General features: G+C 42.0%; 1 protein-coding gene across 3 annotated transcripts; it reads right to left on the bottom strand.

Moving 5' to 3' along the window:
• Positions 1-3802: 3802 nt before the first annotated feature.
• Positions 3803-17799, bottom strand: nexn (nexilin (F actin binding protein)). Of its 3 annotated transcripts, XM_024004369.2 has the most exons (15): positions 17652-17799; positions 14686-15202; positions 14173-14364; positions 13493-13577; positions 13043-13191; positions 11464-11661; positions 9290-9466; positions 8504-8692; positions 8077-8268; positions 7283-7330; positions 6568-6765; positions 5227-5448; positions 4931-5122; positions 4387-4750; positions 3803-4215 (listed from the first exon to the last, which is right to left on the bottom strand). In XM_024004369.2, exons 2-15 carry the CDS (start codon positions 15154-15156, stop codon positions 4202-4204), a joined length of 2691 nt encoding a protein of 896 aa, XP_023860137.1. In that variant the 5' UTR covers positions 15157-15202; positions 17652-17799; the 3' UTR covers positions 3803-4201. The 3 variants fall into 3 exon arrangements, with proteins under 3 accessions (XP_023860137.1, XP_070303567.1, XP_023860138.1); XM_070447466.1 differs by lacking the exon at positions 3803-4215 and having other exon boundaries at positions 4352-4750; XM_024004370.2 differs by lacking the exons at positions 3803-4215; positions 7283-7330 and having other exon boundaries at positions 4352-4750.
• Positions 17800-18123: the final 324 nt, after the last annotated feature.

The following is an 18123-nucleotide window of genomic DNA, read 5'->3' as shown; positions in this document are numbered from 1 at the left end:
AAACAGCTTCTATCTCAAGGCCATCAGATTGCGAAACAGCGATCACTAACACAGAGAGGCTGCTGCCTACATTGAGACCCAATCACTGGCCACTTTAATAAATGGATCACTAGTCACTTTATACAATGCCACTCTAAATAATGGCACTTTAAAAATGTTTACATATCTTACATTACTCATACCACATGTATATACTGTATTTTATACCATCTATTGCACCTTGCCTATGCCACTCGACCATCGCTCATCCATATACTTATATGTACATATTCTCATTCAACCCTTTAGATTTGTGTGTAGCAGGTTGTTGTTGGGGAATCGTTACTGTTACTGTTAGATATTACTGCACTGTCAGAAATAGAAGCAAAAGAATCTCGCTACACTCGCATTAACATCTGCTAACCATATGTATGTGACAAATAACATTTTATTTGATTTGAAAATGGAATGCAGAAATATCTCATTTACATAAGTCTCCACAACCCTCAGTCAATACAAGTTATCATCACCTTTGACAGCAATTACAGCAGTCTTTCTGGCTACATCTCTAGGGGCTTTGCACACATTGATTGTACAATATACAGTGGGGAGAACAAGTATTTGATACACTGCCGATTTTGCAGGTTTTCCTACTTACAAAGCATGTAGAGGTCTGTAATTTTTATCATAGGCACACTTCAACTGTGAGAGACGTAATCTAAAACAAAAATCCAGAAAATCACATTGTATGATTTTTAAGTAATTAATTTGCATTTTATTGCATGACATAAGTATTTGATACATCAGAAAAGCAGAACTTAAATATTTGGTACAGAAACCTTTGTTTGCAATTACAGAGATCATACGTTTCCTGTAGTTCTTGACCAGGTTTGCACACACTGCAGTAGGGATTTTGTCCCACACCTCCATTACAGGGACCTTCTCCAGATCCTTTCAGAGTTTCGGGCTGTCGCTGCAATACAGACTCAGCTCCCTCAAAAGATTTTCTATGGGTTCAGTCTGAGGAAACTGGCTAGGCCACTCCAGGCCTTAATGCTTCTACGGAGCACTCCTTCAGTTCCCGGCGTGTGTTTCGGGATCGTTTCATGCTGGATAGAATCAGCCAACCCCCAGGAAATCTCAACTCTTACTGAGGAGGAGTGTTGGCCCATAATCTCGACGATACATGGCCCCAATCCATCCTCCACCTAATACGTGCAGTCATCCCTGTTCCCTTTGCAGAAAAGCTCCCCAAGAATGAATGTTGTGCAACCTCCATGGCTCACGGATTGGGATTGGCTTTCTTGGTGTGTACTCATCCTTCTTCTTCCTCCAAACACGGCGAGTGGAGTTTTAGAACCCAAAAAGTCTATTTATTGTCTCATCAGACACATGACGCTTTCCCATTCCTCCCTGGATCATCCAGATGTATTGTCCAAAACTTCAGATTGGGCCTGGACATGCGCTGGCTTGAGAGGACTTGCGTGCGCTGCAGTGATTTTTAATCCATGATGGAACGTTGGTTGCTGTACTAATGAAGGTTTTCTTTGAGACTTGTTCCCAGCGTCCTTCAGAGATCAATCTTACAGGTCCTGCCGTTAGTTCTGGCTGATCCCTTCACCTGTTCGCTCATGATCATTTATGCCCATCGAGATGTGAGATCTTGCATACCTAGCGAGCCCAGACCGAAGGTGATTGACATCATCTACTAGGTAACTATCTCTCCATTTTCTAATAATTGCGCCAACAAGTTTTGTTGCCTTCTCCACAAGCTGCTTGCTATTCTTAGCCCAAGTCTCACTCCTTTGGCAAGGTTCTGCAATTTCCGTATGTCACTCACATCTCCCTAATATTGCCATTGCAAGGAGCAGGTTGAGTCTGTTTATTGAGTGTGGGACAGGTGTCTTCTTATAAGCTAATGAGTTCCAAACAGGCTTGCAGTTAAATTAAGTATTGGTGGAAGAACAGGAGGGTTTCTTAAAGAAGACAACAGGTTGTGAGAGCCGAATTCTTACTGGTTGTAGGTGATCAAATACTTTATGTCATTGCAATGAGAAATGGCAAATATAAATTAAATACTTAAACATCAAACCAATGTGATTGTTCTGGATTTTTGTTTTAGATCTCGTCTCTTCACAGTTGAGCTGTACCTATTGATAAAAATTACAAGACCCTCACATGCTTTGTAAGTAGAAAACCTGCAAAATCGGCATGTATCAAATGACTGTTCTTCCCCACTTGTATATACCACTACCGTTCAAAAGTTTGGGGTTATTTAGAAAATGTCCTCTGTTGTGAAAAAAAGGGAAAAAATGTTGCCATTAAAATAAACATCAAAGTTGCGTCAGAAATACAGTGTAGACATATGTTAATGTTGTAAAGATGATTGTAGCTGGAAACGGCTGATTTTAATGGATAATCTACATAGGCGTACAGAAGGCCCATATCAGCAACCATCCTCCTGTGTTCCAATGGCACGTTGTGTTAGCTATCCCAAGTTGATAATTTTAAAGGCTAATTGATCATTAGAAAACCTTTTGCAATTATGTTAGCACAGCTGGAAAACGGTTGTGCTGCATTAAAAAGCAATACAACTGTCCTTTTTAGACTGGTTGAGTATCGTGGAGCATCAGCATTTGTGGATTCGATTACAGGCGGCAAAATGGCCAGAAACAAATAACTTTTCTTCTGAAACGTTGTCGTCTATTCTTGTCTGAGGAAATGAAGGCTATTCCATGCGAGAAATTCCAAGAAAACTGAAGATCTCGTACAAACGCTGTTGTACTCGCTCCCTTCACAGAACAGCGCCAAACTGTCTCTAACCAGAATAGAAAGAGGGAGTGGGCAAGAGCAAGAGGACAATACATTAGAGTGGTCTAACAAGACTTAGAAATGTAACCTTGTTTTTTTAAACAATAGTTGAGAAGAAGGTCCCTCAACTGCAGATTTGTAAAATAGTACCTGGCAAAAACACCAGTCTCAAGCGTAGCAGTGAAGACGACGACTCTGGATGCTGGCCTTCTAGACAGAGTTGCAAAGAAAAAGTCATATCTCAGACTGGCCAATAAAAAGAAAAGATTAAGATGGGCAAAAGAACACAGACACTGGACAGAGGAACTCTGCTTAGAAAGCCTGCATCCCGGAGTCGCCTCTTCACTGTTGACGTTGAGACTGGTGTTTTGCTGGTACTATTTAATGAAGATGCCAGTTGAGGCATCTGTTTCTCAAACTATTGTTTCAAAAACAAGGACATTTCTAAGTGACCCCAAACTTTTGAACGGTTGTGTATATTTTTCATATATATATAATTCTTACGTAACTGTTGATCAATGTACATCAAAATATATTCACCTTGATAAAGGTGCAACTGAAAATAGGATCTGTCTTACAACATTGTAATAAACTACAAATGCCCTAGAATAGAATGGAATAAGTAGAAACCCTCCTCCCCATCCATCCCTCCCTCCTCCATCCATACATTAACATTACTGTAATTCATGTTAAAAAAAATTATTGAACAGTTGCACAGAGACTGGTATTTAGCACATTTTATTAAAACTTTTAATAAACGTATCACAAATATTTAGGCTAGCATAAAACCAATTGTGTCATTATATTTCAAACCATACAACTATATAATGCATATCATGTAGAGTTGTATTTTAGCTCAACATGAAAAAAAACTTCTGGGATATGAAAAATCTTTATGTACCTTTTTAGATTAACAAAATATTAAAAAAGAAAAAGAAAAATCCTAAATAGATCATTATTTTTTATTAGTAACCAGTTTCAGATAGATTGTGCATACTGCTGTATCTATTTCACAGGGATATCAAAAGGCTTTAAATTGGGTTGCACCATATTTTCAAATGAAACTTTCTGAAATTTGACCTTTGAAGGGACAATTTCCCAGATGCACAGGCGTTGTGATCTATGATATGATCACAAAATCAATCTGAACGTCATTCATGGCAGCAATCACTCATGGGACCAATATGTGATTTGGCACAGATTTCATCCTAAACATAATAATGAAAGGGATGAATTATGAATGATGAGCAATACGTAAACAACATGATCTTGCACTTTTCATTTTGTGTGTATCCATAGAAGGAATGGCTAGCATACTGCTGTTTCCTCCTCTTTTTGGCTCTAACATGAGATATTACGTTATACAAAAAAGAGTGAGAGAGACAGGGAAAGTTCCAGAAAAAGGAAAGCATCAGTAGTCCTCAGCTGGAAGAGAGAAACAGAAAAGGGAGGTGTTACCCATGGATGAACCAGCTGAACCAAGCCAATGAGGAAGAGGAGCATGCGATCCCATCCAATCATAGGAAGATCAGAAAACTAAAACAGGAAGTGGTATCATGCAGGCATGCAGTGGCAGTCAGACGGACGATTGCTTACTTTCTATCGTTAGGATACAGGTGCTGGCAGCGGTGCCTCTGCTGTTGACAGCTTTGCACATGTACTCTCCCTCATCCTCAGGGAAGGTCTCTGGCAGGTAGAGGCAGAATGTCTCCCCTCTCTCTATGTACTGATAGTCCTCACAGTCCTGGAGCATCTCCCCCTCAAACCACCAGGTCACCTCCGGCTTGGGCTCCCCGGTGATCTTCACCGTGAACCGCACTGGCTCGGCATCCACCACCGATTGGTTCTTCAGTGGCTTCTTAAACCACGGAGCCCCCGACCTGGCGTGGTCCTCCTCATCCTCATAGGCTGCCGAGCCATTGATGATGCTTCCCTCTTCCTCCTCCTCATCTTCCCTTTTCTGACAAAGACATGACACGTGATATCACATTTTAGATTTTTGGAACCCCTCCCCCTCTCACATTACCACTTCGGGCTGAACTGAACTATCATGCGTTTTTAGAATGTCATGCGTGTCAAGGATGCCCACAGTTTAACAACGAGAAACCCGATGATTGAACCCGATGAAAGAGGGATTTACTTTTTGGAGAGCGGCGTCAATCTCTTGCTGCTCGAACTGCATCCTCTGCAGCTTCTGTTCCTCCACCCTTTTCCTCTCCTCCTCCTCTCTGGCTTTGGCCATTTGTTCGAACCGTGCACGCATGTCCACCTTCTGTCTGAACGGAGCCTCCTCAGCCCCCTTCTCTGTGTCCTTTTTGCCTTCATCATCCTCCTGAAAAAACAGCCCTCACAAGTAAGTGATTTCAGAAGAACATGATACAGACCAACACGTTGGCGTTCCTAAGCGATTCTGAAGGACCATGCTCAAATGTATACCTCCTGGATCCGCTCTTCTTCCCTCTCTTTGATTTCCTCGTCTACGGCCTTTCTCTTTGCTCTCACGTCCTCAATCTTCTTCTGGATCTCCTCGTCTTTCAACTGCTTGATCTTCTCAAACTTGGACTTGAGGTTCTTGGCCTGGATGGAGCCGGTCCTCTTGAGTTTCTTCAGCTCCTCATACTCCTTACTCACTGTATCAGAGCACTCATTCACTTCATCCTTTGGGAAGAAGCACATTGAACTGATTAGTGATGAGGATACGATCACAATAGAAGCATACAGTAAGCTCCAAAAGTATTGGGACAGTGACATCTTTTTTTTTGTGTTGGCTCTGTAGTCCAAACACTTTGGATTTGAAATGGTACAACGACTATGAGGTTAGTGCAGACTGTCTTTAATTTGAGGGTATTTTCATCCATATCGGTTGAACCATTTAGAAATTACAGCACTTTTAGTACATTTTAGGGGATCAAAAGTCTTGGGACAAATTCACCAATATGTGTATTACAGTAGTCAAAACTTTAGTATTTGGTCCCATATTCCTAGCACACAATGATTACATTAAGCTTGTGACTCTACAAACTTGTTGGATTCATTTGCTGTTTGTTTAGATTGTATTTCAGATTATTTTGTGCCCAATTAAAATTAATGGTCAATAATGTATTGTGTCATTTTGGAGTTTAACTTTTATTGTTAATAAGAATAGAATATGTTTCTAAACACTTATACATTAATGTCAATTCTACCATGATTACGGAAAGTCACAAGCTTGTGGTAATCATTGCTGCTAGGAATATGGCACCAACTTCAACTTTTGACTACTTTAATAAACATATAAGGGAATTTGTCCAAATAGTTTTGGTCCCTAAAATGGGGGGCCAACGTACAAAAAGTGCTGTACTTTCTAAACAGTTCACCCGGTATGGATGAGAATACTCACAAATTAAACAGTCTGCACATTAACCTGATTTTATCATTCAAATCCAAAGTGCTAGAGTACAGAACCAAAACAACAAAACAACTGCTACTGCCTCAAGACTTTTGGAGCTCACTGTAGGTCTCATGGTTTAAACTGTATGTACCAAGCGTCTCAGAGTAGGAGGGCTGATCTAGGATCAGGTCCCACCTGTCCATGTAGTCTTGGGATTGTGATCTAAAAGGCAAAACTGATCATAAATCAACACTCCTACTCTGAGACGCTTGATAAATATGGTCCCTGGTTCTCCTCGTCTTGTCATCAATCTCTGCAGTTGGTAGTTCCGTGCCAATATCCATGAGACTTCCCATGTGGGTTTTAGTTAACAGCATTGTGAGACTGATACCATGTTGATGACTGACCTCTCCCATCTCTTGTCTGAGCTGCTCAAACTCCAGTTTCTCCTGCTCCATTTTCATTTTGCGCGCCTCCACCTTGCGCTTCCTATCGGCTTCCTCCTTCTGCTTCAGCAGCTCCTCGAAGTTCATCTCTAGTTTCCCAGGGTGCAACGCTTCCTGGGACTCACTCTTGAACATCCCTTCCTCGTCCTCGTCTAGCACCTGGCGGAATACAAACACAGAGCATGGTGTCCTTTGACATTTCACTCTAAACCAATCAGAATCAAACAGCACAAATAATCTTTAATCACAAATCAATCGTCATATCAGCTTCCAATAGCAATTTAATCCACCGGTTTAACCCTCCCAGAATGACTCACAAACAGTGAAGCACCCAATGAAAAGCAAAGCTAAGCAACATAGTCACATTGAACAGCAAAGCCCTAGAATCAGATTAAGATTTTTAATCTCGTTCTAGTAAGTCTTTCAACATCATTGTAGAATCAACCCAAGTAACCAGGACACACTATTACACACTGACGGGGAGCCACTTTTAAAGCAAGCCAGCAGTGTTAGTATGCCTACGGAATATCCCATTCATACAGACCATTCACATCCATGCATAACCTTTGACTTACACTAAGAACTTACAGTATTAGCAGTTCATGGGAAACACTGTGTTATTTCTTCTCAGTCAGTGTACAAATACAATTGTCATTTGAAAGTGAAAATATCTTACTTCTCCATCTTGATATGAAGTCTTAGATTTTTCCCGATCCAGGGGGCTCTTTAAGAAGATAATTTGAAAGTAGGAACAGCAGTGGCAAGTGTGGTGTTTCAGTAACGTTACATCATCATGTAGGATTAATCCATGTCCTATTATAGACCAATTAGAGATTGAGTTCTTACATTAAATATAGGCTACCTCAAATGTTAATGTTGGGGTTAGTTTTCAGTAGATTGGTCACACTTGAAACAAACTATAACTTAAAATGAACTATGGGGTCATACTAAAGCCTTCGTAAGGCCTACACAAATCATTTATTAGCAAATGTCATTTGTAGTTTGTTTAAAGTGCGAGCATCACATTGGATGTGTGCTCAGATGACACGGCTCAAGCAGGGTTCAAAATATCGCACAGCGTGAGAAACTGAAGGTATTCATCTGTGACATACACACGCAAAACAAGTTACAAAAAGTAACTCACTGTGGCTCTAATCATGATGAAAAAACAGGAATAAATGATTCATCAAAATAATTTCAATCTTTTCACATGCTCCTTCTGAACCTAGCCTACTATAACATACATGTTAGCGCAGGGCTTCATAAGCAACATGCTGGTGCTGCCTGCAGAGGTATGTTCATAGAGATCCTATGATTCACAAATGTATTGTTTTATACCATAGTTATACCATATTTGATCTGTTTCTAAAGTTTTTTTGGCAAGATGGCAGATTTTTTTATCATGTTGCTAAGATGCCAAATTCCTCTAGTGAATTGTAGGATCTCTATGGGTATGTTACCCAGTCCTACCATATTCTTGCGAGCCTCTGCGAAGAGCCTCTTCTCCTCCTCCAGCCTCCTCTTGGCCTCCTCCTCTGCTTTCTTCTCCTCCACCTCTCTCCTCTGACGCTCCTTGTCCTCGAAGCTGATGCACAGCTTCCCTGGCTTGCTGCCCTCCAGGTTCAGCATGGCCAGCAACACTTCATCGTCATCATCCACTATCTGGAGAAGGGGACAACAACGAAAGAGCTCAAACTAGTGTCTGACATCTCTGGGTGGGATCAGTATGAAAAAGGAACTCTAAACACAATGACCAGGCTAGGGGCTCTGCCTGGTCCCACATCAGTTTGTGCTGTATAGCCATCTCCTATGACAAGGCAATGACCATAGGAGATGGCAAGACAGCACAAACAGATCTGGGATCAGGTGAAGTGACCATTATATTACTCTCACTGACCATGCTTTTCCTGGCCTCGGCGAAAGCCCTCCTCTCCTCTTCCATTCGTCTCTTGTACTCCGCCTCTGCTGCCTTACGCTCATTCTCTACCCTCTGTTTCTCAAGCTCCTCGAAGCTCAGCCTTAGTTTACCAGGCTGGATTACCTCTCTCTCGCCCTGAGCTCCTTGTGAGTCCTCCTCATCGTCGCCCTGCAAGCACATCAACTTCCAAAATCACACAAGGCACAAGGCTGGGAAGTATAGCTCAGTTGGTTAGAACACAGCGCTAACAACAACAACAGCACAGGTTCAATCCGGGAAGAGCCTCAAAGCACCTTATCGAAGCTTGATTGTACGTAGCGCTAAATAAATGCTACTGTTAAGAATGCATTGGCTGTTTTATACAGGTTTTTTTCCCGGGGTGTTTTCTTGTTCAGAAAAGGTGGATCGTTTTAGGCCTCATCCCATGTTTACGAGATTATGTTCACCTTTATAACTACATTATACACACCAACATGCAAGCTCTGACAGATTGAGATTGCTTCTTTAAAAGTCTTATCAAGACCTAAAGACGGCACAAGTCAACTTGACACTTCAAAAGCACAAGAGAAAAGCTCTGCAGGACGTATGAAGGGGATATGCAGGGTTGGTACAGAATGGCCACGCTGATAATTTACCTCCAAGGTTTACAGTATCTAGCAAGTCGGAAATATCTCAGCTCTCACAAGGAAAGTACAGGACATTGAAACGTAATGTGCTAATAAGCTAATAAGGAATGAGCTAATAATGTTTTATAAGATCAGTCACCATTTCCAGCTTGGCCACTTCGAAGGCTTTCTTCTCCTCTTGCAGACGTCGTTTAGCTTCCCTCTCAGCCTGCTTCCTCAGCCTTTCCTGCCTCTCCTTCTCTGCCTCCTCAAACGTCATCTTCAGCTTCCCAGGAATCACCTGTTCCTTCTCCGTGAGTTGCTCCTCATCCTCATCCTGCGTTGACAAAGACAGTCTACCTTAGAGACCACCATATCCACATGAAGTATTGACACAGACAGAACAGAACGGCTGTCATGAAAGATGAGATTTTCCTATTTTCCTAGAAACACCTACAGTGTCTTGCAAAAGTATTCATCCCCCTTGGCGTTTTTCCTATTTTGTTGCATTACAACCTGCAATTTAAATGGATTTTTATTTGGATTTCATGTAATGGACATAAACAAAATAGTCCAACTTGGTGAAGTTATATGAAAAAAATTACTTGTTTAAAAAATGAAAAAATAATTACAAACGGAAAAGTGGTGCGTGCATATGTACTCGCCCCTTTGCTATGAAGCCCCTAAATATGATCTGGCACAACCAATTATCTTCAGAAGTCACATAATTAGTTGAATAAAGTCCACCTGTGTGCAATCTAAGTGTCACATGATCTCAGTATATATACATCTGTTCTGAAAGGCCCCAGAGTCTGCAACACCACTAAGCAAAGGGCACCACCAAGCAAGCGGCACCATGAAGACCAAGGAGCTCTCCAAACAGGTCAGGGACAAAGTTGTGGAGAAGTACAGATCAGGGTTGGGTTATAAAAAAAGATCTGAAACTTTGAACATCCCACGGAGCACCATTAAATCCATTATTAAACAATTGAAAGAATATGGCACCACAACAAACCTGCCAAGAGAGGCCCGCCCACCAAAGCTCATGGACCAGGCAAGGAGGGCATTAATCAGAGAGGCAACAAAGAGACCAAAGATAACCCTGAAGGAGCCGCAAAGCTCCACAGCGGAGATTGGAGTATCTGTCCATAGGACCACTTTAAGCCGTACACTCCACAGAGCTGGGCTTTACGGAAGCGTGGTCAGAAAGAGACATTGCTTAAAGAAAAAAATAAGAAAACACGTTTGGTGTTCACCAAAAGGCATGTGGGAGACTCCCCAAACATATGGAAGAAGGTACTCTGGTCAGATGAAACAAAGAAATTGAGCTTTTTGGCCATTTGAAAACGCTATGTCTGGCGCAAACCCAACACCTCTCATCACCCCGAGAACACCATTCCCACAGTGAAGCATGGTGGTGGCAGCATCATGCTGTGGGGATGTTTTCATCGGCAGGAACTGGGAAACTGGTCAGAATTGAAGGAATGATGGATGGCGCTAAATACAGGGAAATTCTTGAGGGAAACCTGTTTCAGTCTTCCAGAGATTTGAGACTGGGATGGAGGTTGACCTTCCAGCAGGACAATGACCCTAAGCATACTGCTACAGCAACACTCGAGTGGTTTAAGGGGAAACATTTAAATGTCTTGGAATGGCCTAGTCAAAGCCCAGACCTCAATCCAATTGAGAATCTGTGGTATGACTTAAAGATTGCTGTACCCCAAGAGACTTGCACCTGTAGTTGCTGCAAAGGGTGGCTCTACAAAGTATTGACTTTGGGGGGGTGAATAGTTACGCACGCTCAAGTTTTTAGTTTTTTTGTCTTATTTCTTGTTTGTTTCACAATAAAAAATATTTTGTATTTTCAAAGTGGTAGGCATGTTGTGTAAATCAAATGAAACAAACCCCCGAAAAAATCTATTTTAATTCCAGGTTGTAAGGCAATAAAATAGGAAAAATGCCAAGGGGGGTGAATAATTTCGCAAGCCACTGTAAACTGTTCCTTTGTCCTACCAAAGCTACTTCTCTGTGGGCTTCTCCTCATCCTGCTTTGATATAAACAATCTACACTTAGACCCCCATATTACCACAAAGTATTGACACAGACAGAATAGATTTCATTAAAGATTTTCCTTGAAACACTTAAGCTCATTCTTTGTCCTGTGGGCTGACATAGACCACCATATTCCCATGAAGTATTGTATTGAAGTATTGACACAGATTGACATGGATATAATGGCTTTCATGAAATATTTGATTTTCCTAGATTTCCTCCTAAAACAGCGACGCTGCCAGTCCTGCCAAAGCCTATTGGAGAGGTCCTCCTCAGCTCACCTGTACAACCGAGCGTCGCTTGGCCTCGCGGAAGGACTGCTTGTTCTCGTCGTAGCGCTTCTTCTTCTCCTCCTCAGTCCTCTTCTTCAGCTCTTCCTCACGGTTCTTCTCCAGGTCCTCAAAGTTCATCTTGATCCTGCCTGGAGGTCGCGACGGCTTCGACGGCACCACGCGGACCAGGATGCTGTCATCTCCCTCCTGACATAAGTGGACAAAAGCCATTGTGAGAAAAGGAAATTACATTTAACATGAGATAAGATATGATAAGACAGTACTTTATTGATTCCCAAAGAGGGTTTAGCACATAAAACATCAGCAACACAAACCATTTCCTGGTCTGTGAACTTGACAAATGCTGAAGTGGTTGTGTATAACCAAGTAATGGGCTAAAGCTATGTTATACATTATGAAATTACTAGTTGATACCTGCCTATGTTATGTCAAAATAGAGAGAAAAATCCCCACTAACAAAACACACAAACAGAGAGAGAGAGAGAGAGAGAGAGGGAGAGAGAGAGAGAGAGAGAGAGAGAGAGAGAGAGAGAGAGAGGAGAGAGAGAGAGGGAGAGAGAGAGAGAGAGAAGCTAACAGCCCATAAAAGAGAACATTCTTTCGCCTAATGGCCACCATTTTCAATGGGTCAGTCTGTGAATGTCAGTCCTAAAAAGGAGGGGGGGGGGGGGGCAATAGGGGCTAATTTAGTCAGTGGTGTGGGAAACAGTTGCCAGTCACATGTTGTCTACACCTGGCAGTGTATGTGGCTCATGCAGCAGCAGAACTTGTAAGCACGGTGGCCCAATTGTTTATAGCTCATTCGGTCAGTACTGGCTCAGGTTAAAGCTACCTCCCACCCTCAATAAAGACTTCCCCAAGTTTTTCCTCACTACTATACAGTAAAGGTACATGCAGTAGGTTGCAGTGAAAGGAGACAATGAAGATTGAAGTCTATATAGCTTTCACCATGTTCAAGAAACAAATAGATCACTGGAGTAGAACTAAGATCAACAACGTGTGTACAGTAAGCACTGAATACAAGCAGTAGGCATAATTCTTCCTAGTACTTCCTAGAGTGTGTTGTCACTATCGTATCTAGGTCAACATCAATTTGGAGAACTGGCTTCGGTCCAGTTTGGCATGGTTATAGCTACAGCTAGCGTCAATGGATAACGCGCCATTGCAACTAGCGCTGAATGCCTTCGAAGCAGCAATTTTGTTTGTGATCCATTCTAAGGATACTAAAGCCACTACGTGATGACTAGTGAGGAAAACCTTGTTCAACTTGACAGATACACCCAAAATTCATAGCATATGACCTGAATATGTGTTCTCAGAGCTGCTGTGGCTTGCAGCTCCACTGGACTCCACTGCAGGATTTCCCTCCAACCTGCACCAACTGTTAGCCTTTCAAATGGCACTTAAAATAACTCATCTGGGTGGCAGCTGAGGATTACCTGACTGATTACACATAGATGGAGGCCAGTCCCTCAATAGAGGCAGCGACTGAGCAATCCAGCCCTACTGTCCCACTTCCCCTATAGGCTACACTACAGTATACCTGGAAGGAATCCCACAAGTTTACCTCTGCAGCTTTCTTGGCCAGCTCCTTCTGCATCTTCGCTTTCTCCATGATGTCCTGGGTGGCGCGCTTCTTCCTCTCCTCCTCCATCCTCTTCCTCTCCTCCTCCTGTCTCTGCTTCTCCATCTCAGCAAACTTCCCCTTCACGCTACCTGTAGAGTGTAGAACCCACATGTAGATGATGATGAAGATGAGACCACAGCACAAACAACAGGGCCGTGTTCATTAGGCATGCAACGTTTTAAAACGTTTTGCAACTGGAATTGAAAAGGAGCGTTCCTTATTGGATGAGTCCAGGTAGTCCCTCCCTGTTTCAGTCCGTATCCTTAAGTTTGTTGCCAAATGAATTTGCCCCATGGGGTGAGATGAGAATTAGAACAGAGCCCTCTTCCTCAGCCCTCTCCCAGCCCACCTGCCCTCCTCTACACCCTCAACAATACCCCCATTTCCTACCTGTGATCTTGGGGACGTAGGATTTCTCTACCTTGGCTGGCTTCACCTCCTCCTCCTCATCACTGGAGGCGAGTAGTTCTTTTATCTGTGGTGAATCAGAGGGAAAGCTTTGTTGAGAGGTTACCGGTTTATCTGGGATCATCTGCTTTGCACGCTCAGGAGCCATGCTGGTCCCAGCAAGTTCTCAAGCCCCTAATCCTGTGTAATTGCACATGCATGTGACCTGCAGGGAGGCCTCTGATTGGATCATGTGGTTGTGACATGGGGGGAGATCAGCATGTAGGKATCCCGTCTCAGAGAGTTGCCTACGATAGTACAGGGTGTTTTCTTCCCCCCTCCTGAGTATCAATGTGTTAATCCCTCGTATCGGACACTGTTTGTTTTACCACGCTGCATCCTGTGATACAGCTTGTGATAAAGGACAACATGCATAAAATGCACAATTGATTTAGTACATTATCAGTAAAAAATGTTTTATAATAATCACTCTAGATGGATAAAAGCACAACCCAAACACAACTATAAGGTATTTCAATTAAATAAAAAAGGTGTGATTTTTCTGCACAAAGTGAGATGATGACGTTCTCCAGTACACCCACACTGTGGTTGTTGAGGCTAGTGCTCCATACCATGCAGGTCACGGTTAGTTGGGGTTATCTCTGTCTTGTTTGACCTCCGACCTGTTGCTTTCTGCGATTGTATTCCCTCTCCTTGACATACTGCTCCTTCCTCTTTTGGTGCTCCTCCTGGCTCCTCCTACTGTTGCGCTCCTCCCTGGCCTTCTGCATGGCCTCAAACTTGTTCTTCACGTCAGCCTTACCAATCTGGGGCACGTAGCTCCTGGCCACCGGCTTTTTGAAGCGCAGGAGTCTCTGGAGAAAGATGAAGATACAAGTGTCAACGTAACATTTTTGTAAAGAATTGGGAGGTGTGCTAAGGGAAAGCTTCATAGGAGTGAGATCCATAGGGCTGAGAGTCTAAGAACTCAAACACATTTTGAATAGTGCTATTCAGTTGAACGTTGCAGAAACTTTATGAGCGATCTACAGGCACACTCTCTAATGTAACATCAGTAATTGTCTCAACCACCTACTATATTTCATATTGAACATGTCCAGAAGTAAACCTTATTATTAAGTAAGCTAATACATCAACTCCAACAGGATAAACTCACAGATATGGCCGTGCCTCACCTCTTGTTTCAGTGCCACTTCAGATATGTTCTGTAACTGGTCTTCCTCTTCTTCCTCTTTTTCATTGTCCATGTCATGAGCCACACCATTTTGTGCCACCTCATTCTTGTCCTTCCTCGATCTTGACCTTTGCATTGGCTCGTCCTTTGCCGTATAATTTCCTCTGTGCTCCACCTCACTCATGTTGTGTGCCTCGTCTTCCTCATCCACCTCGGGCTCTGTGTGAACCTCGTCCTCTTCGGTGTGAACCTCTTCCTCATTCTCGCTAAGTGCCTCATCATGCTTGTCATGTGGGGCATCGTCCTCTTTGTGTGCCCCAAGCCCGTGGCACTCGGTCGCGACGTCGCCATGCGCTTTAGCATTCATATCGGGTGCCACGTCGCTCATGCCGTGTGCCACGTCGTTCATGCCGCGTGCCACATCAGTCGTGTCGTATGCGACATCAGCAACATTCTGTGCCACCTCAGTCATGTTTGCGCCACTCTGACAAATTGACAAGGTCCTCTTCAAATGTTACCTGTCAAAAAAAGAAAGGTAACATTACGGTATCGTACAATAACAACCTATTAATCTTCACATAATCATTTAATGATTTTTTTATGCATATCGCTTTAACAATTTTATTAAGCTCCTCTGCCCCATATTCAAACTTACTCCACCAAAAAAATGTTAACTAAATGTAGTCTCATTCTTCTCAACCATCATCAAAGATGTAATGGTATGACAGATCTACCAATGATGGACTTCAGATTGAGCTAATTGAACAAACTATATTGAATAGGCAACAATTTTACAGGTAAACATTACAAATTGCCCTTTCTGAAATGTGGTGTGGTAAATGACTAGCCTATATGGACTTCAAGAATGTGTGTAACTTTGAATATCTGTAATTGTTTTACTACCCCACATATTACACTGTAAAGCACTTTGTGGCAACTACTGTAAAAGGGCTCTATAAATTACATTAGATTGATTAATTAATACCCTGCCTGCACAATATCACATTATAAATAAGCACAATTGCTGAGCATCTGAAGTCTTGCGAGTGTCTGTTTGGGGAGGCAGTCACCTCATGGCTGCTGCAGTTTAGGGGAGGAAAGGGTTGCCCCCCCCCCCCCCCCCCAGTATGCTGAGCCACAGCACAATGTGCAGGGTCAGAACGCTAAGTATAGCCCACTTGTATGTCCAGGCCATGTGATCATGGCTATTTCTGATGAGTGATATGCGGTGGGATAGAGCTAGCGTCGGCAGCCGCATGTCGCCCAACAGACCCTTGACAAAACGGCCAGACTTAGTCCCAGACAATCGGATGAGCAAGAGATGTTTGGGCCATAGAGTCATCAGACACTAAAAAGGTTACTGTTGTAACCGTGTGTTAGAAATCTAAGCTTGGCATCCAGCATGGCTATACATTTTGAATCTGTTCTCATCAATTCACTTGGTGATAATAGTGAAGTAAACAGTCAGGGGTTTGCGGTGAACAAAGTGCAGTGCAAAGTACTGCTAAACATGTACGTGACCGATACGATTTGAATAAAAAGAGATAGGCCAACAAACACAGTGTCATTGATTAGACTGATTGATGGATTGAACGCTTGAAAGGTAGGCCTAAATGTACCCAATGTTGGCCAAATGTTGATTATGTGTTGTACAACATTTTGTCAGAAGGACCACTTGTTGCAAATTTGACTTTGAGTTCAAGTTCAGATCGATTTCCCATTACACACCTGATAGACAGCTGTGTTGGCACATATCACATCAACTACTGTGAGTACGACAACTACTATGACGTTGATGGTATGGATTACCGGTCTGAGAGAACAGGTAATTAACTGGATTCTAACAATATATGAATAATCCAAGGCTTCTTTCTAAAAACCGTATCTCAACCAACGCACCATTAGACTGGGATCAGTACATCTGTTACAGCTGTGGATTTGATCATCAGAATACACTGCCCTCTTCAATCCAGCTGTGATAACCAGGCATGATAATAAAGGTGATAATTCATGTAAATGTAAAAACTTTATTTTTATTTTTTAAATGATACACTTTTTATCGCAAAATTGTCTCTTTGCATATCACAAATGGACACTAATCCAAATGATACAATATTGGGATGCAGTWAGCAAACACAAAGCCCAAGTCACCATCTCTCTACAAAGAAGTTGCAAGCCTTTGCTGAAACACAAATACCATTCGAAAAATATAATTCCAGGCATATTTATAGTATTGTTGAAGCACTTCCATATGGTATATAAACTTAAGTAGCTTATTGTATCAATCATGACCTCATATTGAATCATTTGGAGTATTACATATTGGCAAGAGGAATAAAAAGTTAATACCCTAAAAATGATCTACAGTCTATTGAATTACAGTTACACCCATGAATACTTTTCTTGACCCCACATTTCATGCAAGGATTTGCCTCGAATAACTTGAACTGCCATATCATAGTTAACCAACACATTTAGGCCTGGCAAGTGAAGTCCTATTTTGGTCTAACAGTATATACTCAGCTGCCACTAAATACCATGATAATGTGCTAGAAGAATCTGTGTGTTCAAATCAAAATAATCTGTGTTTTAAAAGAACATATCTGAATTTCTTTGATGTTTGGTCATGTTAGACTGACATTAAAAAGTAAGAGTACCAAACTAACAGAATATTTTATTTTACAGCTAAACAAAACATGTTTTTGTGTATTTTTTTGATACCCAACAGTTGAATGACAAAGCAAAGRCAACTAGGCCTTACTGAAACATTACTTTCAATATTTCACCTTTTTTTTATTACTAAATTATAGTTTGCCTAGCATTCTTTTTTTCATTTACATTACAAATCTCAATTTAAAGATCAACAATTGAGGGGCAAATTTGAAACTCTCCCCAACAGGTGAATTTTAACATCCACATAACACACATTATCTTCAACTAAAGTCTTGCAGGGGAAAAAACGTTTACCTGTTTCAGTGTAATATCCMCCTTATCATAGGAATGTTCTGTACAAATTGTGGATCAAAACAAAAGTAATGTCAAGATGAGAAATCCCAACTTGTCAAAGCACGGAGATGTGTGCGCCCTGTTCACTGTCAGACGACTCAAAGTCGAATGGGTGAGGTTACATATCCGTAACCAGCTTCCATAAAAGTACTACTTTTGCCGCCCAACGCATTCCGCGCGCGCCAGCTTCAGCTGTCGCCTCAAATACGCATGGTGCTTTCTGCTCCCTCGACGCAGATACAGCTGCAGTTCTTTCAGCCAGTCTTCCTGACTATGTTTTTATTTGTCAAATGATATGTTCCCTGCCATTATAACAACATTGCGTGAGTTAAGGAAGGCTACATTTAATAAACTATTTACCATTTCTTGGCATGTCTTTCAGCAATTAGGCTACTACTAGTCCTATGATTGACCCCTTTCCACCAGAACATAC

Source organism: Salvelinus sp. IW2-2015, linkage group LG16 (assembly GCF_002910315.2).
Source record: "Salvelinus sp. IW2-2015 linkage group LG16, ASM291031v2, whole genome shotgun sequence".
Classification (NCBI taxonomy): domain Eukaryota; kingdom Metazoa; phylum Chordata; class Actinopteri; order Salmoniformes; family Salmonidae; genus Salvelinus; species Salvelinus sp. IW2-2015.
The sequence above is the reverse complement of the archived record's forward strand: the minus strand, read 5'-3'. Positions and strand labels throughout refer to the sequence as shown.

Excerpts from the sequence above, each read along its gene's own strand:
- nexn (XM_070447466.1), bottom strand. The coding sequence starts at position 15,156 with ATGACTGAGGTGGCACAGAATGTTGCTGATGTCGCATACGACACGACT. Across the intron at positions 14,365-14,685 it reads AAGTGGCACTGAAACAAGAG|AGACTCCTGCGCTTCAAAAA; the intron begins GTGAGGCACGGC and ends ATCTTTCTCCAG. Across the intron at positions 6,766-7,282 it reads CTTCATATCAAGATGGAGAA|GTGCTAGACGAGGACGAGGA; the intron begins GTAAGATATTTT and ends GTATTCCGCCAG.